This window comes from Macaca thibetana, chromosome 7 (genome assembly GCF_024542745.1).
Source record: "Macaca thibetana thibetana isolate TM-01 chromosome 7, ASM2454274v1, whole genome shotgun sequence".
Classification (NCBI taxonomy): domain Eukaryota; kingdom Metazoa; phylum Chordata; class Mammalia; order Primates; family Cercopithecidae; genus Macaca; species Macaca thibetana.
The window spans coordinates 149871874-149896001 of NC_065584.1; the positions used below are offsets into that span (position 1 = coordinate 149871874).

Consider the following 24128-nt stretch of genomic DNA (forward strand, 5'->3'; position numbering starts at 1 on the left):
ATTAGCCGGGTGTGGTGGCGCACACCTGTAATCCCAGCTGCTCAGGAGGCTGAGGCACAAGAATTGCTTGAACCAAGAGGTAGAGGTTGCAGTGAGCTGAGATCATGCCATTGCACTCCAGCCTGGGCAACAGAATGAGACTCCTCTGTTTAAAAAAAAAAAAAAAGAACCCAGGCTTCATGGCTTCTGGTTGATTACTCCCTCTGCTAAACCATGTGGCTGGGAAGTTAGGGGTGAGGGAGTGTCATGATGGGTAACTGAGGTGTTCAATACAGGGCCACAAGGCAGTGTAGTGCAGTGGAAAGAGTTTTGCCTGGAAACCAGGAGTCCCGGTTCTAGTCTAGGCTCTGTGCGACCTTGGACAAGTTCCTTTTCCTCTCTGAGCCTCAGTTTCCCGTTAGGTCACATAGGGATACTCATTCTTCTTAGACTTGAGAGATAGTCTGATAGTGTGATGTAGACAAATGTGTTTTAAAAAAAACTTGTTTTAAGGTCAAACTTGGGGTCAGGAGTTACTGATCAACCATAGGGTTTCCCTCTGTTTGAACTTTGGAAATCAGCACTATTCATGGCTAATGAAAATAAGGTGGCAGGCCTAAGACCGTGAACAGACGAGCTTCTCTCCATGACAGAGGCTCTCTGGAGCTAGAAGAGGACCCCTAATCCTAGGAGAATGGGTTTGAGCATGAGCTGAGGCTACTAAAGTGCCTGTTCACCAGGCTGGCCCAAAGGAAAAGAAGAGGAAGTGGCTAGCAGAGCCCTCACCTGAGCCCTCCCCGCCTTCTTCCCCCACGGCCCTCACCTGGTGCGGGCGCCTTCTCCGTCTTGCCCTTCCACACTGCTGCATAGCCGTCCTCATGTTTGTTGAATGCCACGAGCTTCACCTCATACAGCCGGCCAGGGACTGGGGAAGGTTACAGGGCTTAATAGCTAGGGGGACATCTGGGGTCACTCTCCCGTCCACAGAAAGCATCCCATCTCTAACTCCTTCACACAGCTTGCCCGGTCCCCCCTGAAGCTACATCCCTCTCTCCCGCTCCCCCAGCCCTCCTCACCTAGCTGGGTCAGCTCGTACTGCTTCACTTTCTTCTTGAGCCGGATGGGCCCCACATCCCAAGCCTGGTCTCCATGGCCCCCTGGCGGGCGATCGCCATTGGCCTCCTCCTCAGCCCCCACCTCCCGCCAATATAGTTTGTAGCCAGAGATCTGGGTGGGGTGAGGGGGTGGCTGCCATGACACGACCAGGGACTCCATCCTTGCCTGCACCTTCAACTCTGCAGGGGCAAAAGGGACTGGGGGCAGAGGAGCAGGATGGGAAAATTAAGGAACAGAATGGGGAATGAGGAGAAGGAGGCCAGGGATAGGAGACAGGGAAGAGGCATGAGGAAGAGGCAGTAAGATGGCATTCAGTGAGAGCCTTGCCAGCATTCTCCCAACACATCGCCACTCAGCCACCACTCTTAGTGCCAGGCCTGGGCTCGGTCTAGAGGTGAACTCACTATTCTGCAAGCACAGAGTGCAGGGAATGCAGGGGTGTCTGCTGGGCATTTGCAAAGGAGTCAGCAAGGAGCACCTCTGGAGCAGGCTGATAGCACCTGGCACAGAATCGGCCTCTGTGAAGTCTTCTGAAGGATCAAATGTCGGGGGCAGTAGGGGTGGTGGTTGCTGAGGCCAGGAAGGGGGGATGCCACCATTATAGTAGGGACACCCACTTGAGAGTGAGGAGCTTACAATGTGTCAAACACACTGTGTATATGCACTTTGTATATGTATTATAACTTTATTCTTGCAGCCCTCTAAAATAGTCAAAATATACTACAACCTTCACTTTACAGATAAGAAAACTGAAGCTCAGAGAGTTACGTAATTTACCCAGTGTCGTACAGAGAGCACGTAGGCCAGTTTGGTCAGCATTTAATCACTCTTCTATTGGGCCTCTCAACAAAACATCATCATCATCATCCTCGAAGCAGCTACAGTTCAATGAGTTTAAGCACTTTAGTTACAATACATTATTCAACCTCATGCCACTCCTGGGCAGTAAATGAAGCCTCAGAATGGTTTGTCCAAGGTCACACGGCAAATCGAAGGGACACCAGATCCCAGCCCTTCACCTCTGCACCTGGGCCTCGCTCACCCGTCAAGCAGAGGGAGGCATGGAAGGTCTCTGATGGAGGGTGGGGTGCGGGGGTGGGGCACTGGGTCCCAAGGACACACGCACACCCACACAGTCACACACGCACTCTCCTGTCTCTCCTCTAACCCCGTACCGTGGCTCTGGTTGTGCATACTGGGCGTCCTGTGCTGCATCCACTGGGCCCCGTCTGTGCCGAAATGCTCGATACACTGGGGCTGAAGGGGCCCCGTAAGCCGGTCTCATTTCCTCGCACCTGTACCAGCCGAAATCCGTATCTACACCTTATTTGGGAAGCAGAGGTAAGGTTCGCCGTACTCGATACACCTTATTTGGCTGAAGCGAGTTCAGCGTAAGCTGTGTCTCATTTCCTCGCACCTCAGTAGAGAAAATCTGATCTGCAGGGACAGAAAAGGTGGGCTGTTGGGTAGCCACCTGAGGACCAGGATCCTAAATTCTCCTACACAGGTCTTCCACCTCACATCCTGGTTCCTCCGTGCCCATGGGAGCCTGAGGCATTCTCAGCACTGACCCCTCAGTGCCTGGGCAGACTCTATGGCTCCAGGGTGGACGCTTGAGCCTCCACCTCTGGCTGATGCAGGCTATCAGCCTGGGCTCAGCTGCAGAGAGAATGATGGCAGGCTTTCCCCACTTCCCCAGGAGCTGTCAATGACCATCCCCCGCCAACACACACACGGGATGCAGACACAAGGGGCTGACCATGAAGGCCAGCAAGCTCTGCCTGGCTTCCAGAGCCCTGAGGGCCACCATGGCCACTTCCTCACCCTTCCCTCCTTCCTCACCTTTCCCTCCTTCCTCACCCTTCCCCTGGTCCCTCAGCCACCTTCCTTCTCCTAACTTTTATCCTTTTATTTTTTTCTGAAACAGAGCTTTGCTCTGTCACCCAGATGGGAGTACAATGGCATGATCACAGTTCCCTGCAGCCTTGAAATCCTGGGGTCAAGTGATCCTCCCACCCCAGCCCCCCATTTCCCAGATAAGGAAACTGAGGCAGGGACTCAGTAGGATTACATACTGCAGCTGTAGAGGGGTTGGGGTGAGAGCCCAGGCCTCCCTCTGCCTTAAGCTAGGCCCCTCTATCTTCCCTTTTCATTCCTGCCCAGACCCCTGTTTTTCAGGTTCACCCTTCCCCAACCTCTCCCTACTCTGCTTCCTTTCCTCCGACTCCGCTACCCTGCTCAGGTCTCCAGCAGCCTTGACCACTCTTCACATTGATCATTCCCAGACCTGCCTGCAGCCCACCCGCCCCGCTCACCTTCCTTTCCCAAACCGTATTCTATCTTGTACTTCACCACCTGCCCATTGCTCAGGCTGGGGGGCAGGGGCAGCCATGCCACCCTGATGTCCGAGGGGTTGGGGCTGGACAGGGAGAGCTGGGGTGCTGCACTGGGGACTGAGACAGAAGAACATCAGCGTGAGCTCTGCTCCACCGACGTGGAAGGTGAGGCTCAGGAGCGGTCAGAGACTTGCCTGGGTCACACAGCAAGTCAGAAGTAGGCCAGGACCAGGATCTGAGGGAGGAAAGGGAGCTTCTCAGGGGAGCCCCAAGCTGAAGGATGAAGGGACATCTTTCCCACCCCGAAGCTGGAAAAAGTCTTGGAGCACAATCTTCCACATCTAATGGGTTAATGTCACTGACCCCTACCCTAGCTGGATGGCACACAGGTGTCAGGGAGAACTGCATGACACAGGGAATCATCACAAGACCTGGGCTCAAGTCCCAGCTGAACTACTGACCTGGGCAAATCATTCTCATTTTCTGGGCCTCAGTTTCCCCAACTGTAAACTGAGGAGAAGAACCCCTGTCCACTCTCTTATAGGGTACAAAGATGATATGAGCAGGTAAAAATGCCTTTACATTAGTAAAGAGAGGGCGAGCTCCCCTCCCCAGGGAATTCTCTTTACCCCAAGCTGCCCATTGCAGGTTCAGAGGCCCTACCGTCATCCAGTGTGTGCACCAGTGCTGGGGTGGAGGTGCGGCTGGCCCCCAGCTGGGAGTAGGCCACCACGTAGAACTCATAATCTGTGTTGGGTTCCAGGTCCCGAACCTGTAGCTCCGTGGTATCGTTGTTCACTGCAAACTGGTATTCCACATTATCCATGCCTGGTGACCCAGGGGACAAGGGGACTGTCATAGTGCCACTCCAGTGCTGGTTAGCTGGAGTTTGTCTAGGAATCCTTCATATTGTCCTGGTGTCTATTTATAGCTAAATCATCCCAGATAATCTAAGCAGGAGTGTATAAACTCCCTCGGCTTCCTGTCTCACTCTATTAATTCCTCCACTGGTTAGGGAGTGCTTTCTGGAAATGACCTACCTCTCCAGTTAGTTAACTGGGGTGGGAGGTGGCTCCAGGAACGTCCTCTCCCTCCTCTCTCAACAAATATGACTGAGGGAAGCAGTGGCCCTTCCAGCGCCAACTGCCTAATCCATACCTACCATACCTATGCGGGTCTCTAATATGGGCTCCTACCCCAGTCCATCCTCGCTGCAGAGGTACCCATCAGGCAACCCTTCAGTCATCCGACCTGAAACCCTCCCCGCTGCGCCCCGCCGGGGCCTGCGCTGGTGCATCCTGCCCCCTGGTGCATCCCGCCCCAGGCCGACGTACCCCTTGCCTTCTGGTAGTGGAGAGAGAAGCCGATGATCTGCTCACTGTGCAGCTCGGGCCGCTCCCAGGCCACCAGCACAGCGGAGCTGCTCAGTGGCGTAGCAGTGACCCTTGTGGGGGCGCTGGGCAGCCCCTCGCGCACCACCACGGCCAGCGACGCGGCAGCACACGCCATTCCCGCGATGTTCTCAGCCACGCACTGGTAGTAGCCCGCGTCCTGCAGGCCGATCTGTGTGATGACCAGGCTGCCACCGCCGCCCTGGACCTTGACGCGCCCGTTTGGCCGCAGCGGCGCCCCGTTGTGCAGCCAGCGCAGCGCTGGCTGCGGCTCCCCCGACGCGCGGCACACGAAGCGCGCTGTGCTCGCCCGCGTCCGCGACAGCGCCTCGGGCGCCTGAGTGATGGCGGGAGCCGCTGGGGGCGCGAGGGGCGACGCTGAGCGCTGGGGTCCCGCCACTAAGGTCTCTGCCCCTCCCCCCAGGACCCCAACCCTGCCCCCCACCGCCCTTCCCCGCTCCCCTTCCAATCACTCTAACCTCTCCCTGATTCACCCTTTCCAAACTACTTCCGCTCAGCGCAGACTTACCCCTTCTTCTCCCCACTTACCCCAGCCCCACAACGACCATTCTCTTTCTCTTCCAAAACTGTCCCCAGGCCGCCTCAGCCTCCCCTAAATATCGCTCCTCCCGGATCTAGCCCCACCCCTAATTTACCTATCTCCTTTCTCCCTGACCTCCGATGTCTCCCGCACCTATCAGATCTGTTCTGCCCCCCAGTTTTCTTAGTACCACCCAGATCACTCCACTATCCCCCCAACAATCCCAGTCCCACCTCCCCGCTAATTACTCGCGCCAGGCCCTAATCACCCTTCTCCTTCCATCCCAGATTCAACGCCCCGCACTCCGTCCTCCGGTTACCTAGTCCCCATCCCTCGCCCCACCTCCACCTTACTAGGGACTCCTCCCCCGAGTTCGTCCTCCAGGAGCGCGCCTGAGTCTCCCCAGCACACCCACCTGTCCACTTCCCCCTGCCTTATTCACCCCAGCCCCAAACAACCCGCTCCCTCCGCCCTTCCGCTCGCCTCACCCAGCACGCGGAGCTCTGCGGCGGCAGTGGCGAAGTCGCGCGTGCGGGGCTTGTTGGCGCGGCAGACGTAGACGCCGGAGTGCCGGGGCTGCGCGCTGGCAATTAGTAGGTTGGTGCGGCCCAGGACGATGACATCTGTGGAGATGGGCTTCCCGTCTGGGGGAGGAGAGGGAGACGCGCTGGAGGGGACGCTAGGGACTGCCCTTCCATTCACTCTCCGGACCTCAGGAACACTCTGCACCCGGGTAAAGTGAACACAACCGTCCCTGGTCCGAATCTCATTTCCTCCTCTTGCCGGGACTCTCTGAGCCCTGCTGTCTCCATCTGTAAGGGGGAACTAGCCCTTAACTGGCAGGGTTTCCATGAGGGTTGAAAGAATGTGAGAACCCCTGGCACAGTGCAGGCATATATTAATAATAGGTGCTCATACACTCGTCAGTTTTCATTACTAAATTCATTTCTCTCAAGAAGGACATGCGCCTTCCCTGGGGTCCCAGCCCAGTACTATGATGAAGCTAGGGCTGGTAAGGTCATACCAAGACAACGATTTGAATGTGCACAGATTTTTATCTCAATGTGAAATGAAAACCATTTAAAAAGCCCTTGCCTTGTAGACATGAACAGAAAATCTAGAGAAGCAATGCAAATAGCCAAGAAACACAAACATGTTCAATTTCATGTCATCAAAGAAAGGCACTTCAAAACAGATGTTAGGCTGGGCATGGTGGCTCACGCCTGTACTCTCAGCACTTTGGGAGGCTGAGGTGGGAGGATCACTTGAGACCAGGAGTTCAAGACCACCCTGGGCAACCTAGTGAGACTCTGTCTCTATGGAAAAAAAAAAAAAAAAGATACTAAAACATAGGTGTTAATTTTCACCCATCAACTTGAGAAGATTTTTTAAAATACTAAATTGCAATGCTGGAGAAAGGGCCATAAAGGAGCTTCACCTAGGCCTTGAAGCCAAGGATTCCATTTATGCATACCTGTCCTAGGAAGATGATCAGAATTACAGGCAAGTATTTGTGAACAGAGCAGATCACAGCAGTGTTAACTGTAACAGTGGACAACTGGAAAGGACATAAAAATCCAACAGCAGGAACTGGTGAATTATATCATAGCTATATTCAAAGTACGGAATATTAGATAGTCATTACAATTATTTTGAAAATGTTTTAAAGATGGAGAAATGCTTATGATATACTGTTGGATGAAAATAGGACTTGGAACTGTAAATGCAGCACATGTTCTCAATTTCAGGGAGAAAACTGTACATATGCATAGAAAAAAACTGAAAGAAGGTACACTGGTACATAAACAATTTTTATATCTGAGTGGTAGAGTGTTTTCTGCATCTATTTTTCTTCCTAGTTTTCTATGGTGAACATTTACAACATTTGCAGTCAGAAAACAAAACAGCCGGGCGCGGTGGCTCACACCTGTAATCCCAGCACTTTGGGAGGCCGAGGCAGGTGGATCACTTGAGATCAGGAGTTCGAAACCAGCCTGGCTAACATGGCAAAACCCCATCTCTACTAAAAACACAAAAATTAGCCGAATGTGGTGGTGTATGCCTGTAATCCCAGCTACTCGGGACTCTGAGGCAGGAGAATCACTTGAACCCAGGAGGCGGAGGTTGCAGTGAGCCAAGATCATGCTACTGCACTCCAGCCTGGGAAACAGAGCAAAACTCCATCAAAAAAGAAAGAAAAGAAAAGAAAAGAAAAGAGAAAGAAAACGAAACAGCCCGGGTGTGGTGGCTCATGACTGGATCACGAGGTCGGATCGCGAGGTCAGGAGATCAAGACCATCCTGGCTAACACGGTGAAGCCCAGTCTCTGCTAAAAATACAAAAAATTAACCAGGCATGGTGGCAGGCTCCTGTAGTCCCAGCTAGTTGGGAAGCTGAGGCAGGAGAATCGCTTGAATGGGGAGGCGGAGCTTGCAGTGAGCCGAGATCGCGCCACTGCACTCCAGCCTGGGCGACAGAGCGAGACTCCGTCTCAAAAAAAAAAAAAAAAAAAAAAAAAAAAAAAAAAAAAAAAGATGTAGAGGCCTGAGGCAGGGCCCCAGACTCTACATTTCTAACTAGTCCTAGGTAGTAGAGCTGAAGAGCACACTTTCAGGTGCAGAACCGGGCGCAGTGACTCACACTTGTAATCCCAGCACTTAGGGAGGCCAAAACGGGCGGGTCGCTTGAGCCCAGGAGTTTGAGACCAGCCTGCGCAACATCTGGAAACCCTGTCTCTCAAAAAAAAAAAAAAAACGAGCATAGTGGCACATGCCTGTAGTCCCAGCTACTCAGGAGGCTGAGGTAGATCACCTGAACCAGCAAAAGGTGGAGGCGGCAGTGAACTATGATTGTACCACTGCCCTCCAGCCTGGGTGACAGGCAAAAAAAAAAAAAAAAAAAAAGATTCCTGGATCACAACTCTCCGGGGTGAAGAAAGGAGTCTGCAGTTTTAACAAGTCCCCTGGGTGACCCTGATGCATAATCAGGAATTAAGAAATATTGACATTAGAACTTCTAGGTGATACCACAAGTTTATCCCAGTAGTACGAGGGTCCTGCTGGCCCCCTAAGTAGACAAGTGTCACAGGTCCAACAAGGCAGTTCAGGTCAGACAGGTGCGAAAATCCCAGCACTGTTCTATTTTATCAGCTCAGTGGTGGGTACATATTAATAATTGTTCAATTTATTTTCTTTAAACTATATATATTCATGATATACACTTTTGAGTATGAGATATAAACTTTTTTTTTTTTTTAAGTGTATAGAGTAATAGAATGAGTTGGGGAACGGGGTAAAGAGGACTGAATTTAAAACTTACTTCTGCCATCAATTTGGGACAAGTCACTTTTTAACAGCAAATGGAAACAAAAATAACCCTTGCTTTCTTTCTATAGGACTGTAGGAAGTAAAGTACCAGAAAGAGAACAGACTCAAAAGCTTGGGTCCCGGCTCTTCCACCTGCCTCTCTGAGCCTCAGTTTCCTCATCTGCCCACTGGGAATAATAGTTCTGGCCCCTACTCTCCCCAAAGGGCTCTTGGAGGCTGACAGGAGAACAGGTGTGAAAGTGCTCAGGAGACTGCACAGTGACATTTGGCCCAGCACTGGCGTTACCCTGACGGCATCTCCAGTCACTCAGTGGCACTTCTCAGTTGTAGCCTGATACTGTCAGACCTCTCTTCATAGATATGTGTTTCCTCTTCCTCACTAGACGATGAGTTCAGAGGGCAGGGTCCCTGCCTCTCTGGATTTTGTTCACTGTGCCCAGCATGATGCCAGTCACACAAAGGCAGCAGTATGCTGGGGTGGTCCCAGAGCTGGCCTTATAGTTACACAGACCAGCAGAGGGATCTGGTTCCACCTGACTCACTGGCTGTGTGGCACCTTCCCAGCTCTCAAGTACTCACTTGTAACACTGTTGTGAGGAACAGAAATATGTAATTACGGTGGAGAATGTAGCTCAGCACCTGGCCTCAGGGGGGCTGCAATAACTGTTCTGTAAGTGGCAGCCTGGAAGTGCTTTTGTAAAGCCCATGCTACACAGAGTGACGAAGAAGTCTGTCCAGTTCCCCTCGAAGCTCCGACCTTGTCCACCACACCCAGCCCTGGGAGAGGAGTTCCTGCCACACCAGAAGGTTGGTGACCCCTGGGTCGTCACCCATACATCCCCCTGACTTAGGGGCATGTGAGATGCCACATCCCTCCCTTCCCATGCCCTCCTTCTCCCACCCCCTCCACTCACCTTGTCGGACCCAGGACACAAAAGGGGTGGGGTCAGCTGAGGCCACACATTCCATCACCACACTCTGGCCAGACACCACCGTGGTGTTCTCTGGGGCTGCCACAATGACCACGTCCTGTCCCCTGGTGGACGCCAGGGACCCTGGCAAGAAGACAGACAGAAGGCAGCCTTACCATTAGGCATTTGCCATTCAATACCTCACCTGAGTCGCACAGTAACCTGGTGAGGTGGTACTGGGGGCAGCAGCAATGATTCCATCTGTCAGATGGGAGATGTAGCAAGAAAAGTCAGCAGGGCTAGGACGGGACCTCTGAGCTGTTTCTTTTTTTTTTTTTTTTTTTTTTTTTGAGACGGAGTCTTGTTCTGTCGCCCAGGCTGTAGTGCAGTGGCCGGATCTCGGCTCACTGCAAGCTCTGCCTCCCGGGTTCACGCCATTCTCCTGCCTCAGCCTCCCGAGTAGCTGGGACTACAGGCGCCCGCCACCTCGCCCGGCTAGTTTTTTGTGTTTTTAGTAGAGACGGGCTTTCACCGTGTTAGCCAGGATGGTCTCGATCTCCTGACCTCGTGATCCGCCCGTCTCGGCCTCCCAAAGTGCTGGGATTACAGGCTTGAGCCACCGCGCCCGGCCTGAGCTGTTTCTTTTAGAGTCAGAAGAATTGCCTGGGCTTCAACTCAGCACCAGAGAAATGATTAGACAGACCCACATCTACCTCCATTCTCCCCTCCCAAATGCAACCCACCATCTAGGCAGAGAACTGTCAGGGTCATGGGCAAAGCACCAGACTTGGAGTCAACAGTTATAGTTTCTAGTTCCAGCACTGCCATTAACGCACTGGGTGACCTTAGGCAAATCCCTTCTCCAAAGGCTCTTGGATTCCCCAGTGGAAAAGGCAGACAGTGGACTTGAGTTTCTGCTTGGGCTGCAGCTCCCTAAACACTGATTTCCTGCTGAGTTCTCTGTGACCCTGGCCCCCTGGGTGGAGTGGTGAATATCTGGATTGTCCAGCAGGTGGAGGCAGAGACCCTCAGAACAGAACGGAGAAGCCACCAGACTGGGAACAGCCCACCAGCACCAGCTAAGCCCAGAAGGAATAGGATGGGGACAGCGTGGGGGTGTGGAGAGTGGGTGGGAGGTGGGAGCTGGGAGGGATGCATGGCAAAGGGCAGCAGGGGAGGGGCCCCTGAGGGAGGCTTGAAGTGAGATCTGTTGAGCACCTGCCAGGTGCCAGGCACTTTCCATTCTTTTTTTTTTTTTTTTTGAGACGGAGTCTCGCTCTGTCGCCCAGGCTGGAGTGCAGTGGCTTGATCTCGGCTCACTGCAAGCTCCGCCTCCCGGGTTCACGCCATTCTCCTGCCTCAGCCTCCCAAGTTGCTGGGACTACAGGCGCCCGCCACTACGCCCGGCTAATTTTTTTATATTTTTAGTAGAGATGGGGTTTCACCGTGTTAGCCAGGATGATCTCGATCTCCTGACCTCATGATCCGCCCGTCTCGGCCTCCCAAAGTGCTGGGATTACAGGCGTGAGCCACCATGCCCGGCCTGCACTTTCCATTCTTATTTCAAGGACTCTTCCAGCCTCTCTGAGCTGGACATTTGATAAGGAGCCCAGGGTCACACAGATGGTGAGCAGAGAAGCCAGGATTCAAACCAGGTCTTTCCAACCCCAAAGCCTGTGCCCTTCCTACTCCATCACACTGGGGCAAGAGCTTTTCAAAGAAACGAGTAAAGGACAAGAGCACTAGGCCACAGGGAGCCAGATTCGCAAGGCACAGAAAGCAGAGAGGGATGAATCCCCCAGTGCCTGAACTCCTCAGTGACTATAGAAGGGGAGGAGAGAAAGGAGCAAGGACCAGGGATTCCGGGCGCTGACACGGCCTCAGATGCCTTGCCTCCCCACCTCTGTCCCCAGCCTTCGACACTCCATCCAACCCGAGGGCACAGAGGCTCTGCATGAAGAGAGGAGCCCCGCCTTGGGAGTCTGGGGTCTTGTGTTCCATCCCAGTTCTTTCTTCCCTGGTTTGCTGGGTGGCAGTACCCCCTCTGGGCTTCATCGCTTCACCTGTCAATGGGACTAACATTTATCACCTACTTGAAGGCGACGCCTGGACCTCTTGAGGTCTCTCCCAGCTCTGAGATGGCTGGCTCCAGAAACCCCCAGGTTTCCCCACCCAGCCAGCCCCCTTACCTCTGTGGGCCACACTGAGTAGGGCCTCCTGGCTGAAGCGCTGGCTAGCCGAGTTGGTGGCCACACATCGGTAGGGGCCTGCATCATTCTCCTGAACATCCAGGATCTGAAGGACGCCGTTGGGAAGCGTGATGAGCCTTGGGAAGAGGGGAGCGGGCAACTGTGAGGTGGGCAGGGGGCCACAGGGAGGGTGGCTCATGGTAAGATAAATGCAAATTAAAACTCTAAGATACCAGGCTGGGCGCGGTGGCTCACGCCTGTAATCCCAGCACTTTGGGAGGCCGAGGTAGGTGGATTACCTGAGGTTTAGAGTTCAAGACCAGCCTGACCAACATGGAGAAACCCCGTCTCTACTAAAAATACAAAATTAGCCAGGTGTGGTGGCTCATGCCTGTAATCCCAGCTACTCGGGAGGCTGAGGCAGGAGAATCGCTTGAACCTGGGAGGTAGGGGTTGCGGTGAGCTGAGATTGCGCCATCGCACTCCAGTCTGGGCAACAAGAGTGAAACTCTGTCTCAAAAAAAACTCTTAAGACACCATTTTCACCTATTAGATTGGTGAAAATCAGAAGGCTTAATAACACTCCATGTGGATGAGGGAATGGGGGACGGCACTCCTGCCTCAACGGTGGATGAGGGAATGGGGGCTGGCACTCTTGCCTTGACGGTGGCCCTGCCCATACACCATCTTTCCAGGGCAAGTTGGTGATATCTCAACATCAAAACTTCTAGGGCTCTATCCCACAGATACTCTCAGATGTGTGCACAAGAGCACATGTTAAACGATATTCACTCCAGCATTGTCTGTGATAGCAAAAGACTGGAAACAACCCAAGTGTCCATCTGCAGGGTGGGAACTGGCTAAATTGGTTTGGGTACATTCGCACAATGGAATGCTAGGCAGCTGCTAAAAAGGAGGCAGCTCTGTGTGTGCTGATAGAGGGCCATCTCCAAATGTGTTCTGGTACAAAACAGTGTGTGTGGGGACATGTAGGCTTCTATGCTTGCGTATACACTGAATGTTCCTGGTGTTGGTGGTTGTCTCTGGAGAGGGGACCTGGGATCCAGGGGACTGAGGGTGGGAGGGATTGACTTTTTATTATATATCCTTCTATACAGTTTGAATTTTTTTACCCCTTGCCCGTATTACCTTCTCCCTCCCTTGATAAAATATTCTTTATTCACACTATCTCATGTGACCCTCAAAACAAGCCCAAGACGTAAAGGGGGTCACGACCTCCATTTTACCAGTGAAAAATAGGGTTGGAGGGAGGAGGGTATTTTCCTGAGGTCTCATAGGTGGAGCAGAGTGAAAGCTCAAACCCAAGTCTTCTGGTGCCAAATGTCATATTCATCCTACCTGCCTGTCTCGGCAGTCATTGGATGGCTGAGAATGCCCTTGGAGAGGACGTGGTCTCCAAGCAGAACCAGCCAACATGTATGTTACTTAGACGGGGCATGATGGATGAGGGTGTTCCCTGCCCTCTGGGCTAGAGAAATAGAAAGGTCCAGAGACCTTGCTTGAGAAACGATGTAATCTGGGATAGGGAGGTCTCCATGGGGGTTGGGATATTGGGGACCAGAGTGGGCTCTGAACTAAGGAGGGGGTGAATGGGTCCCTCAGAATCCTCCAACTGGGATCCCTACAGGGTCAGCTCCAGGTTGAGAGTCCTAGTTTATCAACAGAGCAAAAGGTACTGGCCTCTGGGATGTAGGCTGGGCCAAGGTCAGAGAGGGAAGAGGGCAGTTGTGCGCTTGGTGGAGATCCCTTAGCTCCTGGGGAAGTGGGGTCTAAAAAAATCTAAGCATGGGACAGGAGAAGTAGCTCAAAGGCTGGGGAGGAAGAACGTTCTAAATAGGGGCCCTACAAACATGCCGTGGTCCAAAGACTTAGAGGACTTAGAAAAAAATACAGCCGGGCGCGGTGGCTCACGCCTGTAATCCCAGCACTTTGGGAGGCCGAGACGGGCAGATCATGAGGTCAGGAGATGGAGACCATCCTGGCTAACACGGTGAAACCCCGTCTCTACTAAAAAAAAAACAAAACAAAAACAAAACAAAACAAAACTAGCCGGGCGAGGTGGCGGGCGCCTGTAGTCCCAGCTACTCGGGAGGCTGAGGCAGGAGAATGGCGTAAACCTGGGAGGCGGAGCTTGCAGTGAGCTGAGATCCGGCCACTGCACTCCAGCCTAGGCGACAGAGCGAGACTCCGTCTCAAAAAAAAAAAAAAAAAGAAAAAACCCATAAATGTGCCCTGCTCTTTCCTGCATGGCACAGGCAAACCCACCTCTGCCCCCAGCCTCTTACCCTCAGTTCCAACAGCTGTCTACATAAGTGCTGGGGCAGAGCGAGAGAAAGGGACAGCGAGGCAAATGTGGCTAGAGGGAAATCCTGGGCCAGCACCCAGTCTGTTGCCAGAGAAGAACGGACAGGAAAGGACGAATTGGGGAAGGACAAGAAGGACCCACCTAGCAAACAGGCCCCACCCCCATCCATCTAATGTGCTCTTCCTCCAAGATCTTTCTTTCTCCTCTTTTCCCCTCGGTCTAGCGAGCTGACTATGCTGCTGGGAACTGCCTACATTTCCTAACCCCAATGTTTCTAGGTCTTTCCAGGGAAAAGTGTGCTTCAAGTACTCAAGAGCTAGTCTCTCCTTTGAAAAAATAACATTCCCTTAATTATGTGTGTTGAGTGAATGAACGAATGAACAAATGAATGAATGAATGAATTCCTTTCCCCAGATATGGTGCTATTGCTGCAGGCGATAGAAGCAAGGGGGAACCACTTTTAGTGTTCATCTAAAATCTTTTCTGGCCAGGCTTTTTGGGAGGCAGAGGCAGGAGGATTACTTGAGGCCAGGAGTTGGAGACCAACCTGAACAACATGGTGAAACCCAGTCTCTATGAAAAAATACAAAAATTAGCCAAGGCATGGTGGAGCACACCTGTAGTTCCAGCTATTCAGGAGGCTGAAGTGGGAAGATCGCTTGAGCCGGGGCGGTAGAGGCTGCAGTGAACCACCGCACTCCAACCTGGGTGGCAGAGTGAGTCTCTGACTCAAAAAAATCTTTTGCTTTGCTAAAATGTGTTTTTAGAAGCTCTGCCCTTGGAAAGATGTTCAAGATATATTAGTTAGTAGGGGGAAAAAGTAAAAAAACAGTGTTTATGAAGAAATTCTACTTTTAGAAAAGAGAGAAAAGTTATGTTAGGATATACATAGAAAAAGTCAAAGGTGGCAAAGCTTGTGTGGTTTATGGGGGTTTTCTGCAGGAGTGGGATCGGGGGATTCTTATTTATTGTGGCTGTTAAGAGGGTTTTTTTTTTTTTGCAATTAATATGTATCCATTAGGAAATATAAATTTTTAAAATGTAAATTGCTAATTGTGCCCTTGTACACTTTGCTTTATAACTTGGGCTCTAACACAGAAGCACTGTGACATGGTGGAGAGAACTAGTTTCAATGTATGTGATTTTAGCAAGTGACATTCCATATCTGGGCCACAGTTTTCTCGTTTGAAAAATGGGTTAAATAATTCCTGTCCTGCCTACTTCACAACTCTGACCCTCTTAATGTGTCTTGAGCTCACATTAGATAATGGACATAAATATATTTATGAATTGCAAGCTCTAAACACATGTTTACAATGGTGTAACCCATATATATATTTCAAAAGACTGCAAGGAAACTCTCAAATTGGTGAAAGCTGTGTTCAGTCAGGAGGTGACTTTTTTCCCCTTTCTGTAAAGTTGGTATACTTTACCATTTTAAAAGAAATTCAAATTTCATATAAAATAAAAGCTACTTATAGAATGAAAAACAATCTCAAATCAAAAGGAAGGGATGATTCTTTTTCCAACCTCAAACCTGAGTCTGCTGCCCCTACCCACAAAAGGCCACTTGGGTCCCAAGGATTAAAGAACACGGAAGAAATGACGAAGCTGCTCTGAATTTCCCAAGGGCCGAGGAGCCCCCACCCTAAGCCCTTGAGATCCACCCAGGGCAAGGGGATACTGGCTGGGAGTCACATGAGATTGACAGAAATGGCAACCACTGGGAGAGGGTAGGGCAGGAGCCCATGTTATTTAAGTCCCTTAGTTACGTGTTTCTTATGAGTGAATGGCGATAATAAAATTATTTCAAGTGGATCCAGATACATGGCTTTTTATCCTAGAAGTTATATTATTTATTTTTATGGCTGTCTTCTATTTATGGCAAGTGTTGCTGGTTTTCCATTTTATTGCAGTGAGATAATGTTCCTTTTTAAAATGTGTTCAAGTTACAAAAGAGCGAGTTGATGTAAAGAAAATTATTAAGTGATTGTGTAAATGGTATAAGTATGGTCACAGTTATGAAGGTGGTTTGTGAATGCCTGGGATTTGGGAAACATTGCTCTCATTGATTACTGGTTCCCATGGAAGAAAAATTATCCCCTAGATTATCCCATTATTAGAAAATAGTATAAGTACCAGGGATTTGCCTTGGGCTCTAGTCTTTACCATCAGTTCCAAACGAAGCACATACACCCTGATGCAGTGTGTTTATTAACTGCACATGTGCACACACTACACCAAGGCATATGGTCTCCTTCAAACCACTGGGCTGAGTTTATGAATAGCATATTTGTGCATGCACTATATCTGGGCATGTGTAAAAATACATACCTTGGGCATAATCAAGTTGCTGTTTTAGACATTTCTTTATTCCCCCTACACAATGTGCCGGGACATGCGAGCCCAGCTTATTTATAGATGAGGATCACTTTTCAAAGGACTTGGGGGCAAACACTCCCAGAGTCCAGAAACTGGCAGCTCTGGCCTCCTGGGTTAGGTTTGTGGCTTCAGGGGATGACACCTGAGCTAGACGTTGGGGATGGTGGGGAGGTCTGAAACCCACTGGTTTGCTGAGAAGCTTTGGGGAAGTAACTTATCTGCTCCCAGCCACAGTTGGACTACAGATTTCTAAACCCAATTTTAATTTTTAAAAAAATTATAGTCGTAATGTGATACAAACTCCTTCAGACCTCTCTGGTTCTGCACCCAACTACTAAATGACACCTACCAGAAGCCTGTGTATCCTCCACACAGGGTGCTGGAGTCTGACACTCTTGAGTACTAAGCTGTGTGACCTGGGGCAAGTTATTTCTGTCTCTGATCCTCCAATCCCTCATTTAACAATCCAGATAAGCCGGGCGCGGTGGCTCAAGCCTGTAATCCCGGCACTTTGGGAGGCCGAGACGGGTGGATCACAAGGTCAGGAGATCGAGACCATCCTGGCTAACATGGTGAAACCCCGTCTCTACTAAAAAATACAAAAAAACTAGCCGGGCGAGGTGGCGGGCGCCTGTAGTCCCAGCTACTCGGGAGGCTGAGGCAGGAGAATGTCGTGAACCCGGGAGGCGGAGCTTGCAGTGAGCCGAGATTGTGCCACTGCACTCCAGCCTGGGCGACAGAGCGAGACTCCGTCTCAAAAAAAAAAAAAAAAAAAAAAAAAAATCCAGATAAAAATACCTACCATATTCATATGTACAGACCTGAATGTTCATGAAGTGGTAAGAGAAAAAAAAAAATTAAAGTTGCAATATAATCCCATTTTTGTTTTTGAAAAGAAAAGATGATTCAACAAAAAACTTAGTATGTACAATATAATTTATTATTATTATTATTATTTTGAGATGGAGTCTTCCTCCATCACCCAGGCTGGAGTGCAATGGCGCCATCTTGGCTCACTGCAACCTCTACCATTTGTTTTCTTTTTTTTAGACAGAGTCTTGCTCTGTCACCCAGGCTGGAGTGAAGTGGTGCTATCTTGGGTCATTGCGACTTCTGCCTCCTGGGTTCAAGTGATTCTCCTGCCTCAGCCTCCTGAGTAGCTGGGATTACAGGCATGTGACACCACGCCTGGCTAATTTTTTTTTTTTTTTTGTAGAGATAGGGTTTCACCAAGTTGGTCAGGCTGGTCTCAAACTCCTGACCTTGTGATCAACCCACCTCAGCTTCTCAAAGTGCTGGGATTACAGGTGTGAGCCACCACACCAGGCCTTAGTTTTGTATTTTTTGAGAGATGACGTTTCACCATATTGCCCAGGTTGGTCTCTAACTCCTGAGCTCAAGCGATCCACCCATCTTGGCTCCCAAAGTGTTGGGAGTACAGGCGTGAGCCACTGCGCCCAGCCACATTGATATGAATTTAAAAAATGCATCTGCTAGAAATATAAATTAAAAGTAAATAGAGGAAGATATGAAAATAAGAAATACCTATGTTAAAGGATGATTGGAAGGGTTAAGTGAGAAAACATGTAAAAGGCGCAGCACAGTGCCTGGCCCAAGGTACACTCCCATTAAGTGGTTCATGTTGTGACTTTCAACATGGGGAGATTTTGCTGCCCTCTGCTCCCCTCTCTGGGGGGCATCAGGAGTAGGCTCTCGCTTGGTTCTCACTTGCCCAGATCATCTGTTCTGGGTTCACGGAACTCCCAGGAGGCACCCGTCATCGCACAGTGGTGAGAGCCTCCACATTTAGAAAGGCACAGAACTGAAAATGTCAGCATTAGAAAGGCTGGGTCAGCATTTCCCAGGGTTCACTCTCTAGAATGCTCATTCATGGGATGTTAAGGGGCTCCTGGGCAAACGAGCCTGGGAAGTGCTCGATTAAACAAGGCCCACAGATTCTCATTACACCCCTTCTCAGGGTCTTGCCAACTCCAGGAGGGAGATTTACAGGCAGTTTCCTGTTCTTATTTGATCATAGAATACTTCATTCAAGAAACATTTAAAGGGACTAACATTCTATAAAAGCCACACTTTGGGAAACCACAATCTAAATCAACTTTCATTTGTTTTCCCTTTCATTTCATAGGTGGGAAGGAGAATAGGCTGGGTGAGAAGTGACTCTCTGAGGACCAGTGTCACCAAAGTCAACAGGATCTCTCTCTCTCTTTTTTTTTTTTTTTTTTTTTTTGAGACAGGGTCTCGGTGTGTTACCCAGGCTGGCTGGAATGCAGTGGCATTATCACAGCTCACTGTAGCCTCGATCTCCAAGTGATCTCTCTCAGCCTCCCAAGTAGCAGGGACCACAGGCGCCACACTGCCACGCTGGGTTATTTTTGTATTTTTTATACAGACAGGGTTTCGATATTTTGCATAGGCTGATCTTGAACTCCTGGGCTCAAGCGATCCTCCTGCTTTGTCCTTCCAAAATGTTGGGATGACAGGCGTGAGTCACCACACCCAACCAGGATCTCTTATGTATGGACCGCTCATCCTCTTCCTCCCTCACAACTATCTTGTGGCTTTTCTACCCCAAAGTTTCTCCTACAACCCCCAATTTTATCCACACATGGGCAAAAGTCAGAGGAGCTGGGACAATGCGACACAGGCAAGAGAAGGTTGGTTCCAGAGGAGAAAGGGCAGTGTTTCAGAGCCTGAGGAACCCCACTTCCACCAGGACGGGAGAAGGATCTAGCTGGTAACTACGGCTACGGAGATATAGTGGGAGGACTGCAGGGTGACTGGGAAAGGCCTTGGAGCCACATTTCCAAAGATACATAAGAATTTAGCGGGTGATGACTGAGTCATGAGACCAACTCAGAGACCACAGATGCAAATGAGCCTTGTGGTTTCTGGTCACACTGTATACACATCTGGACCTACCCAGGAAGCCACAAGAGGGACCAAGTCCAGGGCCTAGCCTCTGCTTCCCTTCTGCCCTGGAAGCTCTTCCCTGGGATTGCTCTACCCATCCATTGCCTTTACAGAGAAAGAGGAGAGGGAAAGAGGAAAGACCTCTACAATTCACTTCTCAGAGGGCTGCGCCCCACTGGCTGGAACTGAGAGAGAAGTGATGCATCTAGAGTGGAAACTCCGGAGGAACCCTGAAAAGAGAAAACCTTCCCAGCAGCCTCCGGGAGCCCTCAACAGACAACCAGCATTCTGCCAATGGCTCACGGCATGGCTTGGGATAAACCACAGCTCCTCTCTGGCCCTCAGTCTCCACAGTAAAGCAAGTGGTTGGACTAGATGTGCTGGGAAGGACTCTACTACGACACCCACCCAGGCTCCACAGTTCAGTGGGTGGCTTTCCTCCCAGGGAGCAAAAACTTCTTGTCCAACTTCTCTTTGGGACCAGACATGAGCCAGGAGTCAGGCGGTGCTTGACACTCAAGTCAGCTTAGGTAAATGCAGCTACCTTGACTCTAAGAATCTCAGCTCTGAGCGCACCCCAGAGCCCTCTCTACCCCACCTACCAGGACCCGCTCCCCTACAGGGCACTCACCGAGGCTCCTCAGGCAATGTCACCTGGTCCTTCTCCCAAGAAATGATGGGAGCTGGCAGCCCTTCAATGTGGCACTCAAAGCGAGCTGTCCCGTTCTCCTCCACCGTCTGAGACTCCGGGTGCAGAGAGAAGTCTGCGAGTGCTGGGGACAATGAGACACAGGCAGGCACGGGAGAGGAGTAGGAGAGAGAGGCCACAGCAAGCACAAACAGTGAAACACGTCCGCGTGGAGACACAGAAACAGAGTCATAGAAACACAAGCAGAGCCAATTCAGACCGAGGGAGACACAACAAGAAGTGGTGATTAGTGGTCAGATGCTGCCAGCAGAATGAATTCCAAAGCCTCCCTGCCCAACATCATCGTGATGGTCAAACTATACAGTAAGATGCACATTTCTTCTGGCCTGAAAGTTATTTCATGGTGATCTGTGCCTCCTGAGAGGCCCCTAAGGGGTAAGGCTGGAGCGTGGGGTTTGACTCCACATGTTCCACCTGCCGTGCAGTTCCCTTAGGAGGCAGCTTTGTGCCTCTGACACAAAGGGGGCACTCTGGCAGGCTCCCTGGAGGAAAGCACAAGCCCAGACTCTAGGACTCAAAGGGAAAGAAAGGCAGAAGGAACAGGGGAGTGGAGAAGAAGTGGAAGATTATGGAATACCCAAGAATGAGGATAGACAATACCAGGAAGAGACCTATTGAGCAGGATGGGAGGCAGGGAAAGGGGGAGTGGGCTCAAGAGAGAGGCATTTGTGCAAGTAACTAACTGCAGATCCCACTTCACACACCCCAAGTCTAGGTTTCAGCCTCAGCCCCCCGATGCAAGCACTTACTGGCAAGCTTGACGACAGCAGCCTGGCTGGCCAGCACTCCGAGGGGGCCGTGGGCCAGGCACGAATAGCTGCCTTCAATGACCCCCACAGCCTCAGGGACTGCCTCGTCACTGCCATTGGGTGCTAGTGGCTGGGACAGCCACAGGGAACCATTGGGCAGCAGGTGTAGGTGGTCGTGCTCCAGCAGGGTGTCCCCATCCTTGCTCCAGGTCACCCTGGTGGGGGGTCCAGTGGCAGCAGCCCCCAGGCTACAGTTCAGCACTGCAGCCTGCTCTGGGCCCAGGATCACTTGTAGCGGCCCCACTCCACAGCGCAGCTCCACAGTCGTCTCCTGGGGCAACAGCAGCCCCCCTGCATAGAGGAGGAGCATGGGGCCATCAGTGTGTGTCCCCCCACCTCCCACAGCCTCTGCTCCTGAGTCACCCGAGCAGGGGGGCAAATCAAGGAGAAAGACCTGCATCTGGATCCCGGTTCTCCCCTTACTAACTGTGACTTTGGACAAACGGCTGCCCTCCTCTGTGCCTGTCTTCCCCGCTGCTGTTTCCTCATAGCAGCATTATTCATAATAGTAAGAGTGGAAACAACCCAAAAGCCCATCACCTGATAAATGGATAACTGGATTACTCAGCCATCAAAAGGAATGAAGGACTGATGCATGCTACAAGGTAGCATGAAAACTTGACGCTAAGTGAAGGAAGCCAGTCATAAGATGCCACATTTTGCATGATCTCATTTCTATGAAATGCCCAGAGAAGGCAAATCCATAAAGACAGAAAGTGGATTAATGATTATCAGTGACTGGGGGGAGGAAGGACAGGGAGTCACTGCTAATGAGTACAGGGTTTCTTTTGGGGGTGATGAAAATGTTCTAGAATTAGATAGTGGCTGTGGTTGCACAACGTTGTGAATATGAATATACCAAAAACCACTGAGTCGAACACTATAAAGGGTGAATTTTGTAGTATGTAAATTGTGTCTCAATTGAAAAAGCATACCAGCCTGGGTAACACAGAGAGACCCCATCTGTACAGATAATGTAAAAAGTTAGCTGTACGTGGAGGCATGCGCCTGTGGTCCCAGCTACTCAGGAGGCTGAAGCAAGGAGCATCGCCTGAGCCTGGAAGTTCAAGGCTACAGTGAGCCACGATCACGCCACTGCACTCCAGCCTGGGTGGCAGAATGAGACTCTGCCTAAAATAAAAAAAAGCATAGCAATTCCTTTCTCATAGGGCTGTTGTAAGCATTAAACGAGATGATGTGTGAGAAAAGAATATAGTGGATGGGCGCGGTGGCTCACGCCTGTAATTCCAGCACTTTGGGAGGCCGAGGCAGGTGGATCACGATGTCAGGAGTTCGAGACCAGCCTGACCAACATGGTGAAACCCCATCTCTACTAAAAATACAAAAACCAGCCAGGCGTGGTGGCGCGCACCTATATTTTCAGCTACTCAGGAGGCTGAGGCAGGAGAATCGCTTGAACCCAGGAGGTGGAGGTTGCAGTGAGCCAAGATCGCGCCATTGCACTCCAGCTTGGGTGACAGAATGAGATTCTGTCTCAAAAAAAGAAAAAAAAAAAAAAAAGCACAGTGCCTGACACAGAATGGGGGCTCAGTAATGTCATTCCCTACCCTGGAACCTAACAGATGATATTGGTCATTATTATCCAATCAAAAATATGCCACTGGAGGCCAGGCATGGCGGCTCACTCCTGTAACCCCAACACTTTGTGAGGTTGAGGGCCGAGGCAGGAGGATTGCTTAAACCCAGGAGTTTGAAACCAGTCTGGGTAACATAAGGAGACTTCATCATTACAAAAAAAATTTTTTTTATTAGCCAGGCATGGTGGGAGGATCCCTTGAGCCCAGAAGGTCGAGGCTGAAGTGAGCTGTGATTGTGCCACTGCACTATAGCCTGGGTAACAGAGCGAGATCCTGTCTAAAATATATACATATGCATATGTAGATCTCTCTCTCACTCTGTCTCTCTTTATACACACACACACAGAGGCTAGAAAAATACTGTATCCAAGAAACATTTAAAATGTATTATAGGCCGGGCGCGGTGGCTCAAGCCTGTAATCCCAGCACTTTGGGAGGCCGAGACGGGCGGATCACAAGGTCAGGAGATCGAGACCATCCTGGCTAACATGGTGAAACCCCGTCTCTACTAAAAAATACAAAAAAACTAGCCGGGCGAGGTGGCGGGCGCCTGTAGTCCCAGCTACTCGGGAGGCTGAGGCAGGAGAATGGCGTAAACCCGGGAGGCGGAGCTTGCAGTGAGCTGAGATCCGGCCACTGCACTCCAGCCTGGCCGACAGAGTGAGACTCCGTCTCAAAAAAAAAAAAAAATGTATTATAAGTGTGAGAAAGTGTGTGTGTGTGTGTGTATGCTATATATTTTGAATGAACAAAACAAAAATAAGTCCCAGCTGGTTGGGGGAGCCACCTGGATGAAGGGAAGTCAGACATTTCCCCTTCCCCGACAATGAACTAAGTGAGCAGATCCTGCTGGGAATTAAGTGCCCCACGTAGGGACTAGACTCAAGCCGGATTCAGAGCCAGCATGAGAGGAGGCTCCCATGGCTCATTCCAGGCCCTGGCAGCCTGCAGCCTGGTCTGTCCTGGTGACTGGAGAAGCTCAACACTCTCTGCAGCTAATTTACCCAAGGCCATGCAGGAGGCCAGAGCCAGGATTCAGGTCTCCTGACTCAATCCAGGGTTCTTTTTTCTCCCAAGGCCCCAGAAGAGCCTACAGACCCCAGCACTGCCCTTGCCACAAAGGGGAGAGCAGGGAAACAGTAGAGGAAGGGATGCCATCCCGGGGTCAAGGCAAAAACACACAAAGGCCAATGTTTATTATTGGAACCAATATTCAGCAGGACCCAGCCACCATTATTCATAGAGAAATGGTCGGTTCTCCCCATTGTGTCTCCCAACAGTTTGACCTGCTGCCTCCTTGTCTTATAAAAGCTCAGTGGCCCAAGATCCCTTCTTAGGCTCTGGTCTGACTCCTTACTTCAAGGCAGAATGGCATGTCTGAGAGGAACCAGGGACAGAGGTTGGGACAATGGCCCATATTCATTACAAGGCAAGTCTGGACTGACAGAGCCACATGGGGACATGCACAAAACAATGGTGAGGGAACCAGGAGACCCTGGGTTCTAGGTCCAGCTCCATCACAGTCTAGCCATGTGGTTTTGGCCCAGTCTTTTCCCCTTCCGGACCCCAGCTCACTGGAATGTA

The 24128-nt window shown here is 50.8% G+C and overlaps 1 protein-coding gene across 1 annotated transcript in view; it reads right to left on the reverse strand.

Annotated features, from left to right (window-relative positions):
- The window catches only part of IGDCC4 (immunoglobulin superfamily DCC subclass member 4), a 42163-nt gene that overhangs the window by 9442 nt on the left and 8593 nt on the right, over positions 1-24128 (reverse strand). Inside the window, 12 exon segments of the mRNA XM_050795916.1 lie at positions 803-904; positions 1056-1292; positions 2271-2412; positions 2453-2532; positions 3411-3548; positions 4095-4259; positions 4766-5179; positions 5852-6007; positions 9604-9744; positions 11790-11926; positions 20060-20201; positions 20887-21237. Of these exon segments, the coding sequence (XP_050651873.1) occupies positions 803-904; positions 1056-1292; positions 2271-2412; positions 2453-2532; positions 3411-3548; positions 4095-4259; positions 4766-5179; positions 5852-6007; positions 9604-9744; positions 11790-11926; positions 20060-20201; positions 20887-21237 (2205 nt within the window).